Below are 24,874 nucleotides of genomic sequence, written 5' to 3'. Positions count from 1 at the left end.
AGCATGGTGCTGCCCATGAGACCCATCTTAGCCAGGGGTTCCCAGCCTACTTCTGCCTGGTGCATAGACCAAAGGCAGTGGTGTAGTATGCTCTGGACTAGAAAAAGCCCAACAGCCCTGTATAGACTTTTGATGGGGTGGGAGGAGGGAGGAGGGCTTTCTGGTGAGATGCTTCCCAGGTTCCAGAATGCAACTGGACCAACCATGGACCCCACTTTTCCCCAGGCATGACTGAGACACTGGAGGGAAAAAGGCAATTAAAACACAACAATCAAACCAACCTTTTTAAATAGTAACTTTTAAAAATATAAAAAGCTTCATTACAATGACTTTTCAATTTTTCTTTTTTCTTCAGAAGTAACTCTCTTCCACCCTAACCCTCCCTTCTGGCTAGAGCCTTAGCAAGTGGTGGCCAGTGACCACCTGAAACCCAGAGACAGATGGACAGACTCTAGACAGGCACGACGACATGCCTCTCAGGAAGGTGCAGGGTGCCACGGCCTTTCCATGTCCCAACATACATCCTGTTCCGGGCAGCCGCTCAGCTGGAGCTCTGGAGATGGGAAGGTTTTAGACACCCTCATCTTCCTTCCCAGACGGAGTCCCACATTATAAAATAATCCATAAAAATGCAATATAAAAACTCTCTTCCATATGCTACATCCATGGAGAGCCCACCAGCAGGGCTCACACGGTCTTTAGCTTTTCTTTAATAAAACAACAAAAGACCAAAACAAAACAAGGCAAACCTAATACCACAAACATTGGTACTCTAGGGGGTGATATCTGCAGATGACTGCCCCAGCCCCCAGCCCGCTGTCCCGCCCATCTTCTCCGACTTATGACCCTGGTGGGGGTGTGTGTCACCATTTCCCCGCTTCAGGGAGCAGAAAGGACTGAGAGCAGGAAAGGGGAGACGGTATCTTATCAAAGGAGATCACTTCTAATTATTTTTATTCAAATTAAAAAAAAAAGCACCCACACCAGTTGCTGTTTTTCTCTGGTAGCTCCCTGAGCTGAGTCGCTTCATCTGCCCCCCACCCCCACCCCCACATGGAATCCTTTCTAGGCTGCGCTGGAGGAGAGTCAGAGAGGGGGTTCCCTTGAACTTCCATTCCTCATCACAATGACTGAGTGTGCACCAAAGAGAAAGATGGGGGGCGGGGAAGGCAGGGGACAGAAAGAGATGGAAGTCAGGTGTGTGGGCAAGGCAAGAGACAGATGGGGCAGAGCAACCCACAGGAAATCCTCGCTGTTCCTGTGGGTAATAGCCCAGGCTGGCCCATCCCAGTACTGTCCATCATCTTGTCTGTCCATCTGCCTATCATTCTATCTAAACATGGCGCTAAAACCCGTGTGGAGATATACTTCAGTCCCAGTGCGCCAGGATGGCTTGCCCATCCCCAGGAAGCTCCTCACTCGGCTCCCCAACTCGCTATCTCTGCTTCCTTTCCCCACAGAACAGCTGGTAAAAAAAAAAAATTAAGAAAGGAAAAAAAAAGAGAAAAGAAAGAAAAGCCACCACCATGAGTGGGTTACAAATACAGCAGGCAAAATCCACGGCGAGCAATGGTGGGACGGGGCTCCTCCCTCACTGGCCAGTCAGCAGCCAGTCTCTTATTTACATTGTTCACAAACCTTGTGCACTGCACAATCAGAATGAGGCGCCCCTCCCCAGAAACAACAATGTCTACTCCCGCATCTCCCCCCCATCCCAGAGTGGGGAGGGGACAGGTCAGAAAGGGGAGGAAGAGACAGAGACTTATGAGGATGTCTGTGGGAGAAACGGAAGCAGAAGCCTCCAGAGAAATCTAATTGAAGCATCTGCCAGCACTGGTTAGGGGGAGAGGAGAAAGTCCTTCAAGTCTGTCAGACACATCAATCCACGAAGGGGCGTGCGTCCTCTCCACCTTCTGGAGGGCAGCCCCACAATGCTGCTCCCTCCTTCTGCCGTCCTCGGGGCCTGGCCAGCATCTCCCTGTCAGGGCCGCGTGGGTGTCTCTCCCAGAGTTTGACAGGCCTGTTAGAGTCCTTGTTCAGTAGATGACCTCGTAAACTGTGGCCTTCTTGTCACCAGAGCCTGTTACAATATATTTGTCATCCGCTGAAATGTCACAGCTCAAGACAGATGAGGATTCTTTTGACTGGGGGAGGAAGACATGGAGAAACAGGAAGACATTTAGTGTGGGGAGAAAACAGACAGGAATTCACTCTGGGTTCTCCCTGGCACTTCAAGGCTCTGAACAAAATTGCATCCTACTCTCCGGCTCAGGCTGAGCAGGTGCTGGTAGAAAGAGGCCCGCTTTCTCTGGGGCTTGGAGTCCCTTCCATCTGCCTCTTCATCTGAAACACCTCCTGAGCTGGCTGTAGTACAATCTTCCCCAGGTTTAAGGATAAGAACAGGACACTTAGCATAAGCATCTCTGCTAAGTTTACTGATGGGAAGGAGCGCGTCAGAGCCACAGCAGCAAGAGACAGACCCTTCATTCAGCCGGGCCAGCTGGAAAGACTGGTCCTGGGTTTGCAGGCCCTCAACAAAACTAGAGACTTTCCAAGGGACACATGTGGCACAGGAAGCTGAAGTGTGTGTGTTTGTGTGTGTGTATGTGTGTGTGTGTGTGTGTAAGAGCAAGAGTGGTTGTAAGAAAAAAGTGATTATAAGTTTCACCGGGGAGGATTGTGTGTGTCTGAGATGGAGAGGCTCTAGATCTTTAAATCTGTAGAAACGCATGTCCATTCTAGCCCCCTCATCACACTGATGGCTTAGGGTGGCCATCCTGACCTGAATGGGTGTCAGTGGGTGAAATGGCTACTCCACGGGCCCAGCTGCCCAGAGCCAGCCAAGCTCACTATTTTACGCACCAGGTGCCACATGAGTGAGTCCCTTCCTAGACGCTCTTACCCTCAAGGATTCACAAGCCTTTAACAGAGGGTGTGTCTATCTGGTCCTCACATCCTTCACTCTGGGGTCCGCCATCTAGTAAGGGCTAGTGGGGGTAGGGGTTAGCAGGTCTGCTCCAAGCACCAGACTCCTCCTGTCCTGCCTCCGGCTACCCTCAGCCCCACTGCTGTGGCCGCATCCCGACTCGGGAGGAGTGGGGAGGAAAATGAGGAGCGTACCTGGAAGATGCTGGCTCCATAAGGCGTCCTCCAGGCATTGAGAAGGTTGTCTTTCCCAGTGCTCACAAACCACTTGCCTGCAAGTCAAGCAAAGGAGCCCTCAGACTGTGGCTCGCTGCCTTGTGCAGCAGGAGCCAACCCAGCTGTGTCTGCCCCGCATGGAAACATCCTCAGACATGCTTGACCAGGGTTTTTTGTTTGTTTGTTTGTTTGTTTTTGGTTTTTCGAGACAGGGTTTCTCTGTATAGCTCTGGCTGTCCTGGAACTCACTTTGTAGACCAGGCTGGCCTCGAACTCAGAAATCCGCCTGCCTCTGCCTCCCGAGTGCTGGGATTAAAGGCGTGCGCCACCACGCCCGGCTTGACCAGGGTTTAGTGTTTGCTGTTCTCCACTCCTGAAGAACAGTTACAAGCATGGCACACAGATACCTTGAGGATGCCTTTCCCTGCTGCCCAGAGGGAGAGCCAGAATAGAACAAAATGCAATTAACTGTGTTGAGCATGTTTCCCAAAAAGATCCTTGCCAAAGCCACTAAAGTCAGCTAGTCCTTCCCAGTCTATGACCGGAAGGTGGAGAGAGCACCAGAAACAGCCAAAGACCAATAGTCAGAGAGGACATTCCTCCAAGAGTGCTCCTAGCTGTGGCTCCTATCATCCCCCAAAGCCACATACTCTTCCCAGACAGTTTCTCTGAGGCCAAGAGTTGGCACCATGTGTAACCTTCAGAGAAGATCCAGGTCAACATGGAAAGCCTTTGGCCTACTGTCCTGAGACTTTAGTGTCCTGGAGTGACATCCGTATCTAAGACAAGGATGGAGGAGAAGGAAGGTACTTTTTTCCTCCAGGACACTAAAGGAGCATGGGCTTGGCTGACTCAAGACTGTGGGTCCCCTATTTCCCCATCGTCTACTGGACCAGGCTCCCCACGCTGGCTCTCATGCCTGGCTAGGGCTTCAGGGCTTACCACAGTAGGCGAACTTGAGGGACAGCACGCAGCTCTCGTGCAGGTGCAGCTGGTATTTGTCGGGCTTGGTGTGGTGCAGGACCTCCACATTGCTGCTCTCCATGCCCACGGCCAGCCACTCCCCAGTAGGGCAGTAACCCAGGGAGAAGATCTGCAAGGACAGACAGTTCAGTGTCCCCTCTACCGGCAGGGCTGGAGCAGCCCCTTGGGTAGGTTTAGATCCTCCTCCCTCCACCCTCACCACTTACGAACAAATCCGATAACCAGCTGTCTGTTGCCCCTCCCCGCTACCCCAGGATGTCATTTGTATCCCATTGAGGAAGCTGGCTTTGGAGGTAGAGCAGGAGGGGCTGCAACTCCCAGGCCCTGCAAGCTGCGCTCAGATCACTCCCTAAGAAACTGGCAACAACTATACTCCACATTATGTCACTGACTGTTAAAATGATGAAGCAAGTCTAACAAGCAAGAAATTATCAAGGCTCATGGGCGAGGTTCACAGGAGGCTTGAGTCAGGTGCCCGGAGGGAGCTATGCCCAAACTGCAGAACACAGGGAGCAAGCTGTGGGCTTAGAATGAGTTGGGTGTGTGCCCATCTCTGAGGGCATGCATGCCCACTCTACACCACTGCTGTTGCTTACAAGCAACCATCCCGGATGGCTCGAGCTGCTCCCTTGGCAGTCAATTATGACCCTGTGTGGTTACTCTGTCCCGACAGGTGCTGGGGCCCAAGAGGAAGCACACAGTGCTTGGGTTACACACCTGGGAGGTGAAATCGTGTTGCTGTAGCTGCCGTCCTTCACGTAGGTCCCAGGAGCGCACGGTGTTGTCCAGGCCCCCGGTCCACAGCTTAGTGCCATCATGAGAGATGTCTATACAGCTGGCCCCATCTGTGTGGCCCTGGAACTGCCTATGAAGGCCAAGTAAGGAAGAAGGGTGAGCCCCAGAGACTGCAATCATCCCAAGGATTGGGCCAGCTACGCAGCCAAGCTAGAAGGAAACTAGAGGTACAAAAGACTGGATCACGTGCCTCAAAACCTTAGCCAACAGGAAGCCGAGCTAGACCAGGCCTCTGCTATTCCACTCAGGGGTGCTACCAAGGACAGTTTCCCTGAGAAAAGACCTCTGATTCAATGTATCTAGGTGGGACCCCTGGGAGCCCACTCTGCTCTAAAGAAGGTAATGGAGAGGAAGGCAGGAAAGATTCTAAGGGATTTTCTATCATGTTTAGGACCTGCCTTTGGGACACACTCCTCAACCCAGTCTTAGCTGTCCCTATTTAAGTTAACTCGTCTATAAGGCTATGGCCCAAAACATGCCCAAGGGTGTCATGGTAACACTAGGATACAACTGCGGGCAGGAACTGCCGTCTACCGTCACACAGGTAGTGTGACTCCGAGGGAGACACCACACCACCTAGGTCACACAGAACCCAATCAAGCTACACAGGATATCTCAGAGACAGGACACACACAGCTCAGCTGCTCTGCTCCACCCGGGCCTCACCATTAAGCGATGCCGCATTTCTCCACTCTCTGCTATCTCCACTCCTCAAGCTGCTTTCCCAGAACTGTTCAAAGCTCTGCCTTCCGCCAACATCTTCCCCCAAGCTCCTAGGCTGAAGGGGCCCTCCATGAGCTGCCCTTTGCCTCTGTACCTGACCACCCTTTACTTCTCCAAAAGGACCAACATCATTGGCTGGGTGAGTATGAACAGCCTAGCTGCTCCCTTGCCAACGTCACTCACCTGACCAGGGTCTGGTTGTGCAGATCCCAAACCGCAATGTTCCCGTCGCTGCAGCAGGAAAAACAGACTTTGGCATCAGGACTGATGGCCAGGGCATAACAGGCCGGAGCTGAGGACGTCAGCTCAGCCTTGATGCGGGGTGTGGGTGAAGCCAGGTCCCAGATGGTGAGCGTGCTGGCCTCACCACCCACAATGAGCGTGCGCCCATCGGGGAGAAGCTTGCACGAGCGGATGTAGTTGTCTCTGTTCTGGAAGGAGAAGAGCAGAGTTAAGTGCTATCCACTTGCTTTGTCATGGATCAAGAAAGCCACTTTCGGTAACTTAACATCCTTATAAAGTGTCTACGCTCCTGGAGACTTCTCCACCCTCAATTCTACACCCATCCAATTTCTCATGCTTTTCTCTAGAGTCTGGAGCCTAAGAGTCATCTCCATTCGCAGATGCCCCAACTAGGACCAGAGAGGTTAGTCAACATACCTAGAGCTGCTCAGTGCTGAGCCTGGCCCTGGGCCTAGTGCCCCTGGCCCTTCCTGCCCTGGGTGTGTCTGTCCTGTTTTCCTCTACCTCCTACACGCTAAGTCTGTGTGGCCCTAGCTTCTTACCAGGCAGTCCAGCTGGGAGATGGGACTCTTGCTGCCCGGCTGGCTGATGTCCCATATCTTCACACAGCCCTTGCCACCTGTGTAGACGTGTCGTGTGGGGTTGCTGATGGTCACAGCACATACCACCTCCCCATGGCTGAGCGTGTTGATCTGCCGGGCATGCCTGGGAATGCCAGGGCCTGCTAGCGCATCATGGGGGAAGGGCACAGGTTGCATCTGCCCATCAGCACTCACATGGAAGGAGTATGCCCTGCAAGAAGGAGGTGGGTCACTCCGCTGTCCACACCTAACATGTCCCACAGGCCCCATCCAAATCAATGTATACACACCGTGACTTACTGCCCTGACTCCAAGCCCCTCTCCTCCAAGTCCCTTAAGTCCAGGAGCCCCTTGGTACTGGGATGGCTCCATCATGTTGGAACCTACTTAATAGTCCAACCATACATCCTTGGCTCCAAATCAGCTTAGGTGCTCCATGGAATGTTGTGGAATGCATCCCCCCCAATACCACCCCATCCACACACACTTGAGACTATAAAGTCTCCAGACATGCCAGTCTGGGAAAGGACCCTACTAAATGCCACGACCTGCATCTGAAGTCAGTGATACTAGGGATGGAGCACCTTCCTGCCCCTCTAAAGGCAAAAACGACAAGGGGTTCTGAGCCACAGGGACTCAGCTTGGTCTGTCCACATTACTGTGAGTGCCCTTCTCCGTGGCCATGGTGACATGAGATCTATTACAGTACAGAGAAGGTTTCTATGTGGTACACATAGTTCAAACTTTAATTTCCCAATAAGCCATGCAGACAAAGATCAGGGCAATACTGTGCTCCATAGAAGAGCAGGGGAACTAGAGGCAGGGTAGGAGCTGCTGCCTTTGCAGCAGGTGGAACCTGAAGGAATCTGCAGGGCCCACATTGTTCTCTGTACTCTGCTTACAAGCATTCTGACCCTCCCAGAGCCATCAACTTGAACCTCAGAGTCCCTAAGTTCCCCTGATGGAGGGGGTTTCTGGGACTGACTTCCTTGGATGGTGACCATGCTTTTGTGTCTCAGGAGGGACATTGTATACAACAAGACCCTATGCTCAGGGATGGACAGGAGTGTTTTACCTGCCTACTCTGTGAAGCATGCAAAAATAATAGCCAAGTACTTACGGTTTCCCTCCAGGAATGGAGGCGAGACTGGAGGGCAGGCCTGTGGCCCTCATTGGGGGGTGAGGGTCAAAACCAACCTATAAAGAAAGGAGAGTGGCTCAGTCAATCTGTCATCACATAGCCTCACCCTGTTCCCCATGGCCACTGTCATCTAGGCCTGCTGCACCCTGTGACTTCTTCAGAACTAAGTGACAGACAGCACTGCTGAGTGGAGCCTGTGTCAAAGAAGGCAGATGCCAGGATGGCCAAGTGTCCTGTCAGGACAGTAACAGACAGGATGGCAATGGTAAACCCCATCTCAGCCTGTGTCCCCTCAGCACTGCCAGACAGAGTAGGCTCTGCCCCATCTCTCTCCTTCCTGAGTGTGCTGTAAGCCTGTGGAGTGGGGCCACCCCAAGTACAGAAGAGTAGAGAAAAACTGTCCTGAAAAATGAGTCCCCTCTGACAGCCTTAATCCTGTTTGTCACCACCAGGCCCACCTCCCAAAACCCTGCTACCTGACCAGATGTCACTAAGCTCTTATTGGGACCCTTATCCCCTTTCAGGGTATTATCCAGAGGTCTCAGATGAGAGAGGGCAGTCTAAGATTTACCTTAAGTCACCTGAGAGACAGGAAGGTCTGACACTCCATAAGGAAACTCTCTCTAAACAGGTGCTCTTCCCAGAGCAGCTGTCAGATGTCCACAGATATCCTGGCTAGTTTTATGTCAACCAGACACAAGCTAGAGTCATCAGAAAGGAGGGAACCTCAATTGAGAAAATGTCTCCAGAAGATCCAATTGTAGGGCATTTTCTTAATTAGTGATGGGTAGGGGAGGGCTCAGCCTATTATGGGTGGTAGCATCCTTGGGCTGATGGTCCTGAGTTCCATAAGGAAGCAAGCTGAGCAAAGCCATGAGAGCAATCCAGTAAGCAGCACTCCTCCGTGGCCTCTGCATCAGCTCCTGCCTTCAAGTGCCTGCCCTGCCTGAATTCCTGCCCTCACTGCTTTGGGGATGAACTGTTCTATGGAACTGAGTGAGATAAACCTTTTCCTCTCCAACTTGCTTTTGGTCATGGTGCTTCATCACAGCAATAGACACCTTAAGACAACAACCAAGGATCCCTTCAGCATGCAGGGATATGTACTATACTAACCCTGCCAGCTCCCACTCCCTACCCAATCCCCGCCCCCACCAAAAGGAGCCAAAAGGTCTACGTACAGCTCCAAAGCTCACCATTGGCGATCGGCCATAGGCGGCGGCTGCAGCGGCTGCGGCGGCACTCATCTGGGATGGGATGTTGTGTAGGCCAGCATAGGCGCTTGGGCTGGTGAGGGAGCCATTCATCTCGTGGTGGCTCATCATGGCAAAGGGTGCTGGATAGGAGCTGGTGAGGGTGATGGGTGTTCGCAGGGCCGAGGCTGTGAGGATGTGAACGAGGAAGTGGGATGAGTGGGGAGGAGGCATCCGTGAGAGTAGGCTCACCCTTCTGATACACAAAGCTGAGGCCAAAGCCCTCCTACATTCTGAAGCATCTAGCTAACTGGACCCCTGACTTCTGAGGCCAAGATTGGAGTCATTTCTTTTCCAAGGGCAGCCCACGGTCCAGAGAAGAGGGGCCTGCTCAGGAGCTCACAAAACCATTAACAGACAGTGAGGCACAGGTCTAAGGTAACAACCTGTTAGATGCTCTTTCCACACACTTAGCCCAGCAGAGGCCTCGTAGACACTGACATAGCAAACATAGCAATGCTAAAGACCCTCAAAAACCCTGATATATCAATGTCAAAGGTGCAGGCTTCAATATTCTTAAACCTGACAAGAAAGACCACCAGGCAGATCTGTGAAGCCCCAGCTTGGACACCCTACGTTGCTGGCCATCTCTTTGGCTCTACCTAGCCAGGGACCAACCTCCCCTCCCCCATCAGATTGACCCGGGTCCCATTGTGCCTACCCATTATACCTATCGGGTCCATGCCTGGAGGTTTGCCCGGCATTGACCGGAGCCCCGGGGTGGTGCTGGTGCCTGGAGTTGGGGCATCATTTCTTGGCGTTGGTGTATTGGACTTGAGCCCAGGTGTGGAAGATTTGTCATTCTGAGAAGGGAAGACACACAGAGACCACAAGACGCCATGAGGATTCCTTTCTCCCAAGAGTTGGGCAAAATGCCTAGCTCTGGTCCCACATGAAGCCAAGCATGGGTTAAACAGAAGTCCCTAGCTGGCAGGGACCTTGGTGAAGGTTCTAATTTAAAGATGCAGAAACCAAGGCTCTGAAACATTCACTAGTGTGGGTTAATGATTCAAACACAGCCAATCCCAATAGCCACGTTCTTTCCACACCCAATTCCCACCCTGCAGGCAGCGGGACTGGAGCTCTAGCCTCTGCAAGCATGCCTCCTGTCTCTCCCCTCCCCCAGCTCTGTAAGGTGCCAGGACAGACCCCCACATACATGACCAAGGTCTTTGGTCTTGGAGGAAGGTGTGCTGCTGGAGGAAGCCACGGAGGCTGGGCTGGTAGGGGCATCTTTCTTCAGACCACGGGCTTTGTCCAGCCCATTTTCAGGAGGGGAGTGTGCTGGGCTCACCCGGGGTGTTGCTGGGTCCTGAAAGGACAAGTGTAACAGAGCTTTTAAGCTGAAAGCAGGTATCCCCGCCCTAGCAACAGGAAGGTAATGGGCACGGATGGGAGGGGATTAGCTCTAAACAACCTAGACCCTGAGCCCTCTACATCACAGGTGGGGTGACCTTCCCCAGGTCACATACAAGTCCAGAATGCTAACCAGCAAGGTTGCACAGGGCCTTATAGGAAATTCTCTCCAGGAAAGCATACTCCCCCAGCCCTGGAGAGGGAAGACAGTGCCACCCTAGACAACTATGGAGCACGAAGACTGCTGCTTCCTTTCAGTTCCCACACATGAAGCTACTTGTCTCCCTGCTTTCCTGATGCGCCAATGCCCAGCTCCAGCAGCAGGCAGAAGAGACCTTACTACAGAGGATCTGTCCCAAACCAACCCACCTACAACTGGGGCCTGCCCTTACCTCATTAGAGACATCCACCACCAGGTCATCACTCTTGTCCCCATCGCTATCCTATAAGCAAGAGAGAAGCCAGTAAGATCATGTGGACCCCTGATCTGCCCAAGCCTAACCCTGCACTCCAACAACTGCCCCAACCAAACCCCGAAGCTCAGGCTTCTCGGCTGCTGGGACCCCTGCCCTCTATGAGCAGCCTTGGAATTCCTTCTTCCCAGTTCTTTGTAGTGCAGCCTCTGGGGCTCTGACCTGTCTAAGCAGCCTCATTACAATAGTCCTGAGCCTTCGAAAGCCAGCATCTTTTCCCGGCTGTCCTATCTTTACACCCCCATCACTCTGGGGCAGGTGACTGGCTTCACTCTGTAGCACAGCTGAGCTTTGTGTAACATGTTCAGAGCCACAGGGAGCCAGATGGGACAAAGATGGCTTGGTAGTAGCCCCTCCTCTAGACTCAAATCTCACCTCTGTTCAGTCTGGCAATGGAGGACATGTAACCGTGATCCCACTGGGATCTCACAGGTTAAGGTCATGCCATCAGGTTGTTACAAACTGTGTCTCCGTGGCTGGATGCCTGGGGTGAACTGTGTAGACGGTGGGGCTCACAATTGGAGTACCCCAGGACACTCCCTTGGAGCGTGGGGTGCAGCAGAGAAGTGTCTAGGACCTTCAGCTCTCCCCAGACTGCATGTAGGCTGGGGTAATGTCCTGTCCATTTCTCTCCCAATGGCTCACCTAACCACAGAGTATGTATGAACCTCTCCCTCCCTCTGGGCCCTGACACAACTACCAGTCTCTCAGACTCAGAACTCAACTGCCAGAGTCGAGGCCAAAGCGAGTACACAACCCTACCCGGCGAAGCCACTCGCCGACCCCTACGTACGTATCTGCTCAGGCTGTCTTTCTCTTCCGCCTTCCGTTTCTTGGCTTCCATGCTGTAGTCTGCAGAGCCCCGGTGCTTTTCACTGGCCCGGAGGCTTTCAGAGGGTGACACAGAATTGTTCTGGAAGAGGAGGACCCTGGGGTCAAACCTCCATGCTGATTGTATAATACTGCACACAGGCAATATTACATTCGAGTAAGCGGATGACAGAGGGCCAGAAGACGGAGATGGGCAGATACCCTGTGTCTGCAGATGTGGTTCACCCATGACGTTCCCAGGACACCTTGGGTCCCTGGGAATTTACCCAAGATACAACTTTTAGAAGCAAGGTACTGCTAATTCTGTCTCCTGGCCTGAGGCAAGGTCCCAAGAGGGTGAGGGGCACCCGTCACTCTATTTACTCCAAGGAAAGATGTGTCTTTTCAAGTCAGACCTGAGCCACAGACGGGCATACATGAAAAACTTCCATTTTAAGTTGAGCAGTGAGGGAGAAAAGGTGCTGAGCTGCAGATAAAGCCCTAAGCAGAGATGAGCAACCCTGAGCCCGGGCTCCTCCACTGCCAAGCCTCCCACAAACGGAAGAGAAGCCAGTGTCACAAAAAAGCCTAAAAGGCCACTAAGCCTTTCCCTTGAAATGATAGGACCTCCCTTAGGGTGGGGACAAGTGTCCCGAGAGAGCAAGCGAAGGTCTCCAGCAGAGCACTGTAGGTTTCATGCTGGGGAGAGAGCACTGGGAGTTCTCTCAGTTCTTCCTCTGCTCCAGTGGGAGGGAGAGGAATCCCAAGGGATGACAAGAGATCTGAGGCAGGTGAGCAGCAGGGAAGGCTGGAAGCAGGGTGTCCTGTGGCTGGCTGTGCACAGGGAGGGGGAACCTCTAGCAAGGGCTAATCTGCAAACCTTGAAGGCCTAGCGCCCCCTCAGGATACAGTGAACTCAATGGCTACCTCAAGCGCCACCCTACCACTGTTTGAATGTGAAGTGCTCCACAGGCTAAGGGGTCCCAGCTGATTGGGGGGGGGGTGTCCTTGGAACCTTCTGGACATGGGTTCTGACTGGCAGACACAGGGCCACAGAGGATTATAGGGGAGTTCTGATACAGGCCAGCTTCTTCCTAACTGTGGCTAGGATGTAACCAGTCACCTCACACTCCTGCTTCCTCCAAGTCACAATGTAACCATAACGGACTGTACACCCTCAAACCATGAGCCAAATAATCCTTCCTCAATCCAGTTATCTTATCATAGTGATAAGAAAAGTACTGATAAACCTACCCATGTTCAGACTGACATTAATGTCAGGAGTGATAGAATGAGTCAGAGAACCCTCTATAGGGGTAAGAGTGGCCACAAGTCCACACATGCTAAAGATGCATGCTGGAGTCGTGTGGGACTCCAGAGCAAGACGATGTGTTTACAAAGAGGGATACTAAAGGCAGGTACGGTAATCCTTCTGGTCTCCTTTCCCCATTTTACTAGAGGCCAATGCTGGCCCAGGGATGGGGTTCACTGGCAAGGAACGAGGCGGGGTGGCCAGCAGGTGGATGGGTTTGGGGGAATGGTGTGGGAGGGAGCCAGCCACAGAACTTAATTTCCTTTCCTAAGCCGGTTTTCTGGGCAGCCCTTCCCTGCCAAGTTTCTGCCTGAAGCAAATTAAAATGGCAGAGTTATCAAGCCTTGAAGAAAAAAAATGGAGGTTATAATGGAACTGCAGCTCAACCTTCCCCGCAGCCGGGCGAGCGGCGGCGATGCGCTCACAGCCGCAATTCAATTAGTTGCTGCAAGCACAGGCAGAAAAAAAAAAATCACCGTCATTTCATTTCATTTCCTCCGATGGTGGCGGCCACCCCGTGCTAAGCAGAAATGCTTCCAGCCCCTCAGGCTGGCTGCCCCTGCGCAGGCGGGTGATGGAGAGGAGGGAGGGGACGGGGTGGCTGCTCGTGTTTCTCCTTGCGACCCAGTGCGAGAACAGGGAACTCTTTCTTCTCATGCAGTCAGGCTGAAAACCCTCGCCGCTACCGGAGAGTCATGTCAGGCATTTAGCGGCATCGATCCAGCCCGCCTCTGGTTGGCAGGCGGCCAAAAAACTAAGTATTTTTTATTGCTTCAGCTAGGCAAGGAAATATGAATGAAGCTACCTCTAATTGGACTCCAGACTAACCCCTCTGGGACAGCTTCCAGCCTGTCCACCCGGCCCCCTCCCCTCTCTGACACAGCCTTGTCCTTCCTGCCTTGACTGTTGACAAGCTGTTTTCCTAAGGCTGATTATTTCAATCTCCACCATCCAACACCATGGCCCTGAGGATGCAGCCCCCAGAGTACTCCCCATCCCCCACTGGTACCCTCTCTGAGCTGCCCAGCCCTAGGATGTCATGGGATTCATCCCTGTTCATTCTCCAGCCCCTGGGGTTGAGTCAGCCTAGCTTGGATGCCAGGAGCATTATTGGGGGGAGAGGGGGCTGCGCACTTGGGGGTCCCTCTAGGTTTCTGGCAGAAAGTTTTCAGCAAGGGCATGAAGAAGTAGGTACTGGGCTTCAATACCCACTTCCTGGGGAAGGCCTCCTGCTAACCAAGTAATGAGCCCTGTTACAGGGGGTCTGCCTATCCAAAGCTGAGAGGCCGTCTGGTAGGGTAATCCCCATGATATGCAGGAGACTGGGGCTCCAAGGTCAAAACACAAGACCTCATGAGGCTGAGACTGGATTGAAGCTGGGGAGGGGTGGAGGTTGGGGGTGGGGTTGGGAGACAACGCAGGTGGACATCCCTATTCCAGCTCTACTTCTATGTAGGGAAACTGCCTCTCCAAAGGAATGCCACTGTTTAAGGATCAACACCAAAGCAATCAAAATGGACTTCAGCTTTAATCAATCCTTTCTTCTGTGCCTAGCCATTCCTGAGCCCAAGGGGGCGGGCGGGGCCTGGATTTCTGAGCAGGCAGGCAGGGCAAGAAGAGACAGCGAATGGGAGGGAGGTATGAGAACAGTCTGGATAGAGGGAGGGTTTGGAAAGGAAGGCAGGTCAGACAGAGGGAGCTTCCCGAGGAGGCTGCTGCCTGGACGGCTAGTTAAAGGCCTGACATTCCAAGTCCTACTTAACATGAGGTAATAAGGAGAGCCATCCTAGCAGATTAAGATGGTCCCGGATACAAGCTCTGCGATGAAGAATAAAATAGCTCTGCTAATCGCTGGAGGATTTTTTTCCTTTTTTTTTTTTTTTATCCAGACTCCAGTGTGCTTATTCAGAGGGCTTATTCACTTGAAACAGAACCTTGGAGCCTCGGTGTGATCAGAAAGATTTACAGCAAATCTCTGAGCTGGCAGACACGCAGGCGGCCTGGCCTTAATACCTGCTAGCTAGCACTTTTTCAACAGAGTCAAAGTGCAGAGCGGGGAGAAACCTGGGGCATCTGGAGAAAGGAGGGCTCGGGATTATGCCGGAAGCAGGCATCCAGCCTACGGGGATTATGCCGGAAGCAGGCATCCAAGAGCCCCTTGGAAGATGTAGGTTGGTGGGCTAATGGCTTCAGTTGACCATGTCTCTTTGTAAGGGGGACTTTGGAGGTCACTCAGGCAAGTGCCTAGAGTTAAACAGCTTCCCTAATTAAAGGTCACTCAACAGAGAACAGCAACTCCTATATTATGATAGACAGTAACTACCCCTAGTACTGAATATGGACAGAGACACTGTCACCCACATACCAGTCCTGAAGCCAGGTCTTTTAGCTGTGGGCACACATAAACAAATGATAAATTAAAAACCCCAGCTTCCACCCACAGAGCAGAACGGGAAACTGGGGTTAGCTGTGGGTAGCACAGGCTACTTGCCAGGCCTGTAGTTCTAGGAACAGGCCTCTAGGCAAGCCCATCCTTCTCCCGTACCCACCCCACCCCTACACCAAAAGCACCCTGACTTACCGTGCTGGACTCTCTCTCTGAGAGGCAGGAAGGCCAGGAAAGGAGGAGGGTCAGGACCCACAAGGAAAAACAAAGGGGAAAAAGAAACAAGGTCACTCTATGCTCAGTTGACCTTTGTGATTTATTAAAGCCACCTCTCACTGGTTAACCTGACTCTAGTTCCCTTAGTGCAGTGAAGGCACGTCCTGTATATGGCATCCTAATGGTGCCCCCCTCCCACCAGTGCCCAGCATGGCCTAGAATCCAGGCCATTAGCCTTCTTCCTAGTGTGTCAAAAGAATCTTGGTTTGCTTTTTGCTGTACTTTCTAGAATCATACGTGAGAGCTGGGACGGTTATTGCTTTTTTTTAAAAATTTGCAATTTGGAACTGACTTCTACTGGTTTGCTTTCTTAACACCATTCGCTGTTCCTTTGCCAAAAAGCCCCCCAGAAGCATAGGCCTCTGGTCACACCAGTCCAGCTAATCAGCAGCTCTCATTGTCCTCTCCTCTGTCAAGAAGGAACAAAACAGTTGGTCACTAGCTCCTAGGATACAGCACGGACTAAGGCTTGGATGGCGACTCCTCCCCGAAAGCCCCTGGGAGCTTGGAAGATGTTGACTATGTGGCCCAGTAAATACCTAAAAGCCAACCGAAAGGACAAGCTGGCAGCGTTACAAAGAGGCTGCATGAGGCGAGGTCCCTGTTCCCTCTGATGTCCTCCTGAGCCCCAGTGGTGCTATTCAGGGGGCTGGGGCAAGAGTTCCCATTCCTCATCTCTCTAGTCACTTCTCAATTGGAGTATTCCTGAGACCCTACACTTACAGATGGTCCACTAGTCTGTGTCAGGGTCTCAAATACCCTGGGCCAGCCTTGAACTCACTACACAGATGAGAATTACCATTAACTGTCTCCCCTTTTGCCTCTATCTCCCAGTGCTGGACTTACCGGCAAGCACTACCACCCGTTTGATTTGGTGCCAAGGGATGAACTCAGGGTTCGGGCATGCTTGGCAAATATTCTTACCAACTGAGCAACACCCCCAGCAGTGCTGCCGCTTGGAAGGTTTCCCAGTGAGGAGACACAGAGATCCAGAAAGATAGCAACAAAAGGCTACAATGAGGCCCCAACTCAAGCTCTTTTAAGAAAAGCGCCCAGTGCAATCACGAAAGCACCCTGAAGGGCATGCCGGGCTGGCCCTAAAGACTAGGCAGGGTGCTATTGGGAATATGGAGGGCTACTGTAGATAAACAGACTGTCACCGGGGTCTACATCAGGAACTGCAGTATGTCCATGCACTGGACTCAACAGACGGCTCCAAGTCTTAGCTAACACCAGGCTTCAGGTGACAGTACTTGTCACGTCCCGCCCCGCCCAGCCCAGCCCAGCCCAGCCCAGCCAGAGCCACACCTCTGTGATCCAGTTCATGGTGGTTCTTCTCATCCTTCACCGCCAAGTGGGCTTGACTTCCCAGGGCACCAAGTGCCAGCAACCCAGAGCTGCTTCCTGTCACTGGGGGAATCCCAGGAGGCTGGAGGCCTGACGGGTGGGGTGGCAGCTGGACCGGGGGACCATGCGTGGCATGGGAGAGGTGCTGGGCCTGGAGTTGCTGCTGCTGCAATGAAGTTGGTGGTAAGCCAAGATAGGCCGGGAAGGGCAGAGGGTGGGTCACCTCTGCCCCTCCCCTTGCTCCTCCATCAGGAAGCGACAGGGAAAACACCGCCCCCCCAACCTTCCCCCTCGGCCACATGCTCATCTTGCTCAACAAAATCTGTTAATGGACTGCAGTGTGGTGGACTGATGTCTTCAAACGTCAACCCTCCCCCCACCCCCCAGCGTCAGGGCAGAGTTTCCCATGCCTGTTTCCAATCCCAAGATAAATAATGCATGCATTTAAAACCCACACGGTCACTAGGGCTTCCTTTCAATAGAGAGGAATCCATTTTTAAGTTCATCGCTCATGCGTACATGCCTTTAACATCAGCAGCCAGAGCCTCCCACCCGAAGCTGGAACCTGGGGAAAGCCTCCCTGACTGGGCTTCTAAAGAAGCAGAACGAAGCCTGGCTTGTAGAGTCGGGACAGGGAAGGCCAGAGCAGAGAAGTCCCAGGACTGGTGGAATCAAAGCTGATGCCCTTGGCCCTCAGAGTAGAGAGAGCACAGAACTGGGAAGACTGAACCTCCGAAACCAGGGGGCAGGATTCTAGTCTGACTCTGTATGCCTGGGACAGGGACTTCCAAACCCTCTAAGCCTCAAATTTCCTCATCTGCATAAGGGGAGAGGCAGCACCCACGGCAGGTGACTACAGTAAGGTAATGTGGGCTTGGGCACACAGCCACCGCTCAGTGGGCTTCGTGGCAGTCACTGGCATTTCTGCAGGGCTCTCACAGGGATCTCCCACTGTTCTAACGACCTCAGTACTCCCAGGCACAGAGTAACATCCATTCTTCTGTTCCTCCCCAAGCCAACCCAGGACCCTGCTGCCTGGCACCTCTTCCCATTGCTAACGTCAAGGCTCCCCACCATCTGCTCCCGTGCCCGAGTTCCTAGCTCAGAGGCCTCCATGCTTCCCCAGCAGCCCAGACAGAATGCCCTGTTATTCATAAGATTGCCAACAACCATTGGCATTGTAGGGCAGGCTATATGGTATCAACTATTTCTCGGGGATGAAGTATTTCTTGGGACTGGCTGGGGCACTGGGTATGCTTGTCCCCATTTGTGCACACAGTTTTCTTCCAGACTAGCCCCCCAAGAGAATGAGACCCATACCACCTGTATGTGCATATAAACTCCTGGACACTATCCAAATAAAACCCGTAACTCTAACAGGCAACAGTGAGTGTGCCCATTTTACAGACAGCCAACTGATAGAGAGGCACTGGAACGGGGAGCCCAAGCTCCATTACTCTAAATGGGATCTGGACTTTTATCTGTCAACCACTAGCATCATCTACAGAATGCTCAAAGCAAGAGGGAAAAGGTGAGTGCAAAGATGTAATAAGCCAAGAAAGGATGGCCATGGGCTGACAGAGCTTGTGCCCATCACTGGGAACGAGCAAGCAGCTCCCAAGGTCAACGGCACCTGGGGAATGCCTACAGAGATCTGGCCAAGGATTAAAAAGCTGCCCACATTCCCCTCAACGAACGGAGCTGCAGACTGCTGACCTAGCTAGCTCTCCCTCCAAGTTAAGGTGTTCTGGCAGTCTTACACCTCTGGCTCCCGAGGCTCCGACTCTTAGCTCTATCTGTAAAGTTGGCACCCACGGCCATTGTCCTGGACCACAGAGGACCTGAAATGACACCCCAACCCACCCCCTTCTAGGCACCTGTGCAAGCTTTTGGTGGCCACAGGTCTTAGCGATGTGACTGTGGTTCTGCCTGTGTCACAGCACACCTAAGCTAAGGGACCTTTCAGAGCAGAACCACAGGCCCTCCAGTCCTCTCAGCTAAGACTGGGCTCTTCTCCGATGGGAGATAAACACAGCTCCCCCACTTTCCCTTTTAAAGAAAATGAATTTTTAACATCTTATTACAAAAATAACACAGGCTCACTGTAAGAATTGTTTTTTTAAGTTTTAAATTTTGTTCTTTTTAAGTTCGCCCATTCATTCCACCTCGCAGGACGCCGCCGGCTGTCAGGCCATCTAGAATCTAGATTTTCAGATCTACAGTTTTTCCATGCAGTTTTCCACAAATGAGCTCTTGTTGTCCACACTGTTGTTATATGACCCGGTTTAAAAGGTGTTCTGAAGGGAGAAAAAACACTTCCCTTTTGAATGAGTATTTAGTATTCCATGGCATGGTTGGACCCCACAGCTTTATCTAGACATTATGTTACAAAGAATCTCCACTGGGCTCTGTTGGTTTTAAACTCCTTGCTGGGAAGCCCTTTCAAGTCTGCTGGTGATAATTACTTAATAAAAGCCCAGAAAGTAAGGACCTGGGTACTTAATCTGCACTGTATGGGACAGAGGAACTGGTAAGACAAGATGCTTTAAGGAGACAAAAGAGTGCGTGGAGGGTGTTGCTGGCTGCAGATGTGTGAGACTGTGTGTGGGTCTCCTCTCCCACCCTGCCCACTCTGTCCAGTTCAGATTCCCTTTCCACTCTTCTGATCAGAAGGAAATTTCCTTTCCCAGTTTCAAGAACCCAGACTCTGGATGCAGGCAAAGCTGCTGGACATGGGGACGTTCAGCTTCCTCCTTTATCAGCACTGAGACTCTGGACAAGTCACCTGACCTCTCTGGGCCCGTATCCTTATCTGCAAAACTGGACATCAAAATGAGGCTCACCCTTGGGCTGTGCAAAACTCACATTATTCCATGTAAAAGCAAAGTCCGAGTGCAAGCCACCTCAGCAAATGGGCATCACCATCACCATTGTCGTTGAGCAACTGCTGAGTTGCAGGAAGACAGAGCCATTGCGTTACCCATCCAGCATCTCCAACAAGTCCGGGCTCATCCCTGTACCCACACTTAGTGAGTAAGTGAAACGCTGGAGAAGGTTAGCAGCAGATAAGTGGAGAAATGAGGAGCAGAGAGCTTGATCCAAAGGTGGCGACACAGCCCTGGAGGCCCAGTTAGTTAGAGGCAGTTGGAGCAGCAGGGTCAATGGTGTAGACAGGTGTCCTGTTTTCCCCAAATATTCACTAGTAAATCCACAGCAGAAACTTGTGACAAGGGCAGCGGCGGCAGCGACACAACATGACTGGTTTCCAACACTATCACTGTGCTCCTCAGGGTCTGTATCCTCTGCAAGAGGCAAGGAAGCTTCCATGCAAAATGGACGTTTCTGATCTTCAAGCAGAGCACCTGGCTCTGCACTGCCAGAAAACACTCACTGCCTTCGTCTCCTTGGGGTGGTCTGAGGGTACCAGGGGGGCCAGCCCGGAAGACTGCAGACAGACTGATGGAAGACCTAAGCTGTAAATTCTTCAAAAGGTGAGAACGGATGCATCTGGATGCCACTGCCCTCTGGATGGAGGTTCTGCTAGCGATGGTCTTGGCGACAATTCGGAGCGAAGCCAAATGCTCTCCCTGATGGGGCCAGGAGCAGCTGGCAATGAAGTGATTCATAGGTAGGTAGGAAGGAGCATGGCCTGTGTCACCTCCTTCAGCAGGCAAGCCGGATGCAGTCACACTCGGGTCGTGTTTCTGTCCTCTGGTGGCTTCAGAGAGCAAGGTACTCAAACCGTTTAGTCCGCGAGTGGGAGGGTCACACTGCTCTCAACTGGAAAGCTTTCTCAATGGCAGAGAAATGTCACAATACCACAGTCTGAGGCGACCTGCCTCCACCTTTTACTGTCTCTCCTAACACTGGCTCTTCTCCATGTGTGACAAGAAGAGGAGTTCAGTGATTCTCCCTCTTGGCCTTAACCCCCAGCGGGCAGGCCTGAGAAACCCAGAACCAAGCACACTCCTGAACATCATTTCTCCATCCTTGGCCATTTCATAACCAAACACAAACACATCATGCCCCCGTGGGGTTTCCTGGGCCCTCCATCCCTGAGTGCCCAGTACGCACGGTCTGGGACTGGCAGGAATGGCCCACAGCAGAGGCTGATGGGAGAGCTTGCTGGAGGAGCGTGTGTAACGGGATTACACACCTCACGCTTCATGCCTCTGCTGGCTGATTAGATGCTTCGGTTCTTAGGTTCGTAATTTGGGTCAAACTTAGGGGAGTTGTCTAACTGCTTCAATTCTAGAGTCAAACAGGCCAACAGCTAGCTGCGTGAGAGGGAGTAGACAGGGTCCTGGGAAGTCAGGATAACTCGACCTCCCAGTCTTTCACACAGCCCAGTAGGTATACCCAAGGCTCCCTTTGCAGCATTGGCCTCTGGGTTTGGCAGCAGTTTTTAGAGGTCACCATGATCTTTGCTATCCCTACGTCAGAGACGGAATGGCCCCAGGGGCCAAGTAACTACACCAAACAACAGAAACCTGAGCCAGGATCCCAACTCAGCAATCCCCTACTTCCCCCTCAGTCTCTGGGCTAAGGAAACAGGCACTAAGGCAGAGCCCTCCGCCCTTCTATCCCTTCTAAAATTCTACCGCCCAACTCCTGTCCAGCCAGCCATCCTGCTCAGCCACCACCCAGCAGAAGACAGGAAGCCCTGAGAGCGCTTCACAGATCTCTGCACAGTTTGGGACAAATTCCAACTCCAACCTCCCTCCTCCCGTCTCTTCTCCCCTCTTAAGAAAACCACCAAGTCAACACTGCACATACCACCCACTAAATAATTCTCCAGGCAACCCAGACCACGGAGCCAAGAGTCCACCAGCTCCCAGGCCACCACACAACCCTGTATGTACAAAGCTAAGTTCTAAAAAGGAACACCATCGCTAGGCCTATCTTACCCAAAGGGACATGAGTTCCCTAAGGACCAAGTGGGAACTAGGGGACAGAGATGGCCAGCAGCCCAGGTCCCTTCACCTGTCCTTCTGTTCTCCCTCAAGATTTCAACCCTGTGATATGCTTCTGGTTACATCCACACTCCTCATATTGCTAGCAGCCCAGCTACATGGAGACCCCAGACTCCAGTCCCGTGTCAGGAGGCCACGACCAGCCAACTGGAGCAGATGTGCCACTAGAAACCTTTCTATCTGAGGAAATCAAGACTGGAGCACTGCCCCTGCCTGTGCCCTTATCTCAGCAGGGTGGCTCCCCTCTCGCCTCCAGAAGAAAAGGAACAAGGCCCCTCGCTGGAGGGCAGTCAAGCACAGCTCCCCAGTCTGGGTGCCCCAGCTGTCGGCAATTCCTGCCTTGTGAGGCTCCGTCAGGCGCGCAGCGATTAGACGGCTGCCTGCCTAATGACAGGGCGACGGCCGCATTCACTCAGAGCCTGAGAAGCAATTACCTTGAAAATGGGGGTCACAGGCCCCACTCGTGGGCTTTAATTGAATTCCAATATCTGCCTAGGGCCGCCTTGACCTAACTTGTAGCTTCCTAAACGCTACTTAAAGGAGCTGGAGCCAATCCAGCTGCGCTGCTGCCCGATTTTACTTTTTCCTTCAAAAAGAAAAAGAAAAAAAGTATTTTCATATGTGGATTTTAATTCCAAAGAGTAAGAGATGGGACCAGGCCGTAGCCCCTGCAGCTTGGTGGAAGAACTTGCCCTGAAGACAAGAAGCGGATGAAAGACTTCTGAAGACAACCTGGGGCTCAGGCCCCCTTCTAACTCCCTACACCACCACTGTAGGACACGGGCTATGCTCAGGGATGCTCTCAGGCCGGCCTGACTGCTCATCTCTGCAAAATACTGGTATCAGACTAAACCAGTGTTCTCAACTGGAGAGCCCTGTGCCCATGCAGATACAGGCAACATCTGGAGACATTTGGAGTGCACAGATAGTGTGTGTGTGTGTGTGTGTGTGTGTGTGTGTGTGTGTGTGTGTGTGCGCAGGGTGTGTGTGTGTATGGGGGAGGGTGCTGTCACACCCACTAGGTACAGAGCAAGGCTGCTGCTGAATATACAAAACTGTACATGGCAACAAAGAACTATCTGGCCCCAAGTTTTAACAGTGTCAGGCTCTTTGTTCCAGTAAATGCCCCACACATGCCTCATCCCCGTTCTCAAGAAACCCTAAATAAACTCAATGAAAGGGGGACTTGGGGGAAGAAGGGACCCAGAAGAAGCAAAGAATAAAAGTGGACAAAGGGGCGGGGAGGGCACTGAGGTGGGTCAGGGCGTGAAAATACTTCCCGCCAAGCTTGGCATCTTGAGTTTGATTATGGGGTCCGGCGTGGTGGGAGGAGAGAACCGGCTCATATATATCATCCTTTTCCAGCACATACGTGTGCTCTGTGGCACGTATGACCACACATGAGTTCAATAAAAAAATGTAAAGCAATACTCTTTCAGAAGGGGGTAGTGGGTGCAGGGGTGAATAGGATCAATCTACACTGTATGTACGACAAAATTTTCAGAAAGCAAATTAAAAAAAAAAAGTATTTCCTAAAGAGAACCCTGAGCTGGATGATCACAGGAGATACTTCAAGCTTTAGAATATCAGGGTTTCTCTCCCCAGGGTGCTGCCTCCCAGCATCAAGCTTCTTGCCCATCCCCCACACAGGCTGGGTTTACTCTACCCTCAACACCAAGAATCAATGGAGGCTTAAGCCCTCCAGTCTCCAGGAGCTCCCACAGATACTAACACTAGAAGGAACCCTCTGAACTGCCTTTACTGAAGAACTCAGTAACCACACACTCTGATGACAATCCTGAGGGGTCTCATGCATCCCTTTACCACGCCCACAGCCGGAAGGCTTAGAAAGATGAACTGGCCCACCCTCTCCTTTCTCTTCACTGAGGGCCCTACAGAGCACTGCAGGATGAGCACTCCCTTGTTGGGGGATGAGGTGGGGCTTCTAGAAGGTTCCATCCAGGTACACAGCTGAAACTCTGAAGGATGTGTGTGGGTGCTCAGCCATGCAGCCCAGCACATGGAGCAGCAAGACCCCAACCCCCAAAACTGTCACAGCACGGTGCACATCAATAAACAGCAGAGATGGTTCTGACCCCAGGAGGCCAAAGAAGGGCAGCCTGAATGGGAGAGGGAGGAGAGGGGGCAGCAGCCAGGAACTGGTCAGTACCTTATGCTGGGGATATGGAAGCTAATAAAGTTACAGGTGGACTCAAGGTGTGTCTGGTATTTCTTTAGTTTGGGGACCAGAAGACAATGTGATGAATTTAAGCCCTTGGTTGCCTAGGGATGCCATGGGCCCCAGGGCTGCCATTCTTTGAGAGCGCCTAAGGTCAGAGTTCATCTCTGGACATGGTAAATGAGAGGAATAAAAGGGCTATACACACGGTGAGAGGCAGATTGGGGAGTCCACGTACCCCGATGATGGCGTTCAACTCCGTCATGGTGACCTGCTTGGCGCGTTCCACGGCCTGCGCCACTTGCTGCTGATGCTGTTGGGAAATGAAGCATGATCAAGGTCCTCAATACTGTCCATCACGGGGCACCAGGAGTCTCTCAGGACCCTTCCCCAAAGAAGATAGAAAGAGGCCCGCTCAACAGGCCCATGACTTAGGGATGTGGGTGTTTAGTGATGCCACATTCTCTATCGGTCTTTAAATGAGCAAGTACTACTTTCTAAGGAAAGCAGAGATGAGTTCCCAAGACTGCCCCGTGACCTCCTCAACCCCACATTCAGGAAAACCTTAGCTCTGTGCACTAAGAACCTAATCGGGCATTACATACTGGAGTGGTTCTTTTCTGAGAATTATGGTAATCACATAGGACACCATGTTTCAGGACAGGAAGCTACGGTGGCTAGTGTGAATTAAACAGAACAAGTGGGCTTTAGATTTAAAGGGCTGAGCAGAAACATGCATCTATGGCTACCAGAAGAGAGAGCTAAGTGTCTAACTAGAAAGTGAGAGCGACCAAAGAAATCCTAACACAGCCTCAGTCTTCCGAACGCAATGATGCGTTGGTTAACAGTCACTCCGGCCCGGCGTGGAGAGGCCAGCGGGGGAAACTTTGTACTTCCCACT

The 24,874-nt window shown here is 52.2% G+C and overlaps 1 protein-coding gene across 13 annotated transcripts in view; it reads right to left on the bottom strand.

Moving 5' to 3' along the window:
• Positions 1–937: 937 nt before the first annotated feature.
• Positions 938–24,874, bottom strand: part of Tle3 (TLE family member 3, transcriptional corepressor) — a 45,730-nt gene continuing 21,793 nt past the window's right edge. Inside the window, exons 6-20 of one of the 13 annotated variants that reach the window (XM_021173332.1) lie at positions 24,182–24,286; positions 16,783–16,987; positions 15,394–15,410; positions 11,484–11,603; positions 10,610–10,660; positions 10,021–10,173; positions 9,523–9,664; positions 8,790–8,989; positions 7,588–7,664; positions 6,429–6,678; positions 5,827–6,074; positions 4,843–4,990; positions 4,084–4,234; positions 3,121–3,197; positions 938–2,144 (exon numbers count right to left, since the gene is read on the bottom strand). In XM_021173332.1, the coding sequence (XP_021028991.1) occupies positions 2,037–2,144; positions 3,121–3,197; positions 4,084–4,234; positions 4,843–4,990; positions 5,827–6,074; positions 6,429–6,678; positions 7,588–7,664; positions 8,790–8,989; positions 9,523–9,664; positions 10,021–10,173; positions 10,610–10,660; positions 11,484–11,603; positions 15,394–15,410; positions 16,783–16,987; positions 24,182–24,286 (2,052 nt within the window). In that variant the 3' untranslated portion in view covers positions 938–2,036. The remainder of the gene's footprint in view (positions 2,145–3,120; positions 3,198–4,083; positions 4,235–4,842; positions 4,991–5,826; positions 6,075–6,428; positions 6,679–7,587; positions 7,665–8,789; positions 8,990–9,522; positions 9,665–10,020; positions 10,174–10,609; positions 10,661–11,483; positions 11,604–15,393; positions 15,411–16,782; positions 16,988–24,181; positions 24,287–24,874) is intronic. The other 12 variants (XM_021173337.1, XM_021173341.1, XM_021173344.1 and 9 more) reach the window with 12 other exon arrangements.

The sequence above is a fragment of the Mus caroli genome, chromosome 9 (assembly GCF_900094665.2).
Source record: "Mus caroli chromosome 9, CAROLI_EIJ_v1.1, whole genome shotgun sequence".
NCBI classification, from domain to species: Eukaryota; Metazoa; Chordata; class Mammalia; order Rodentia; family Muridae; genus Mus; species Mus caroli.
This window is presented reverse-complemented; position numbering and strand designations above follow the sequence as displayed.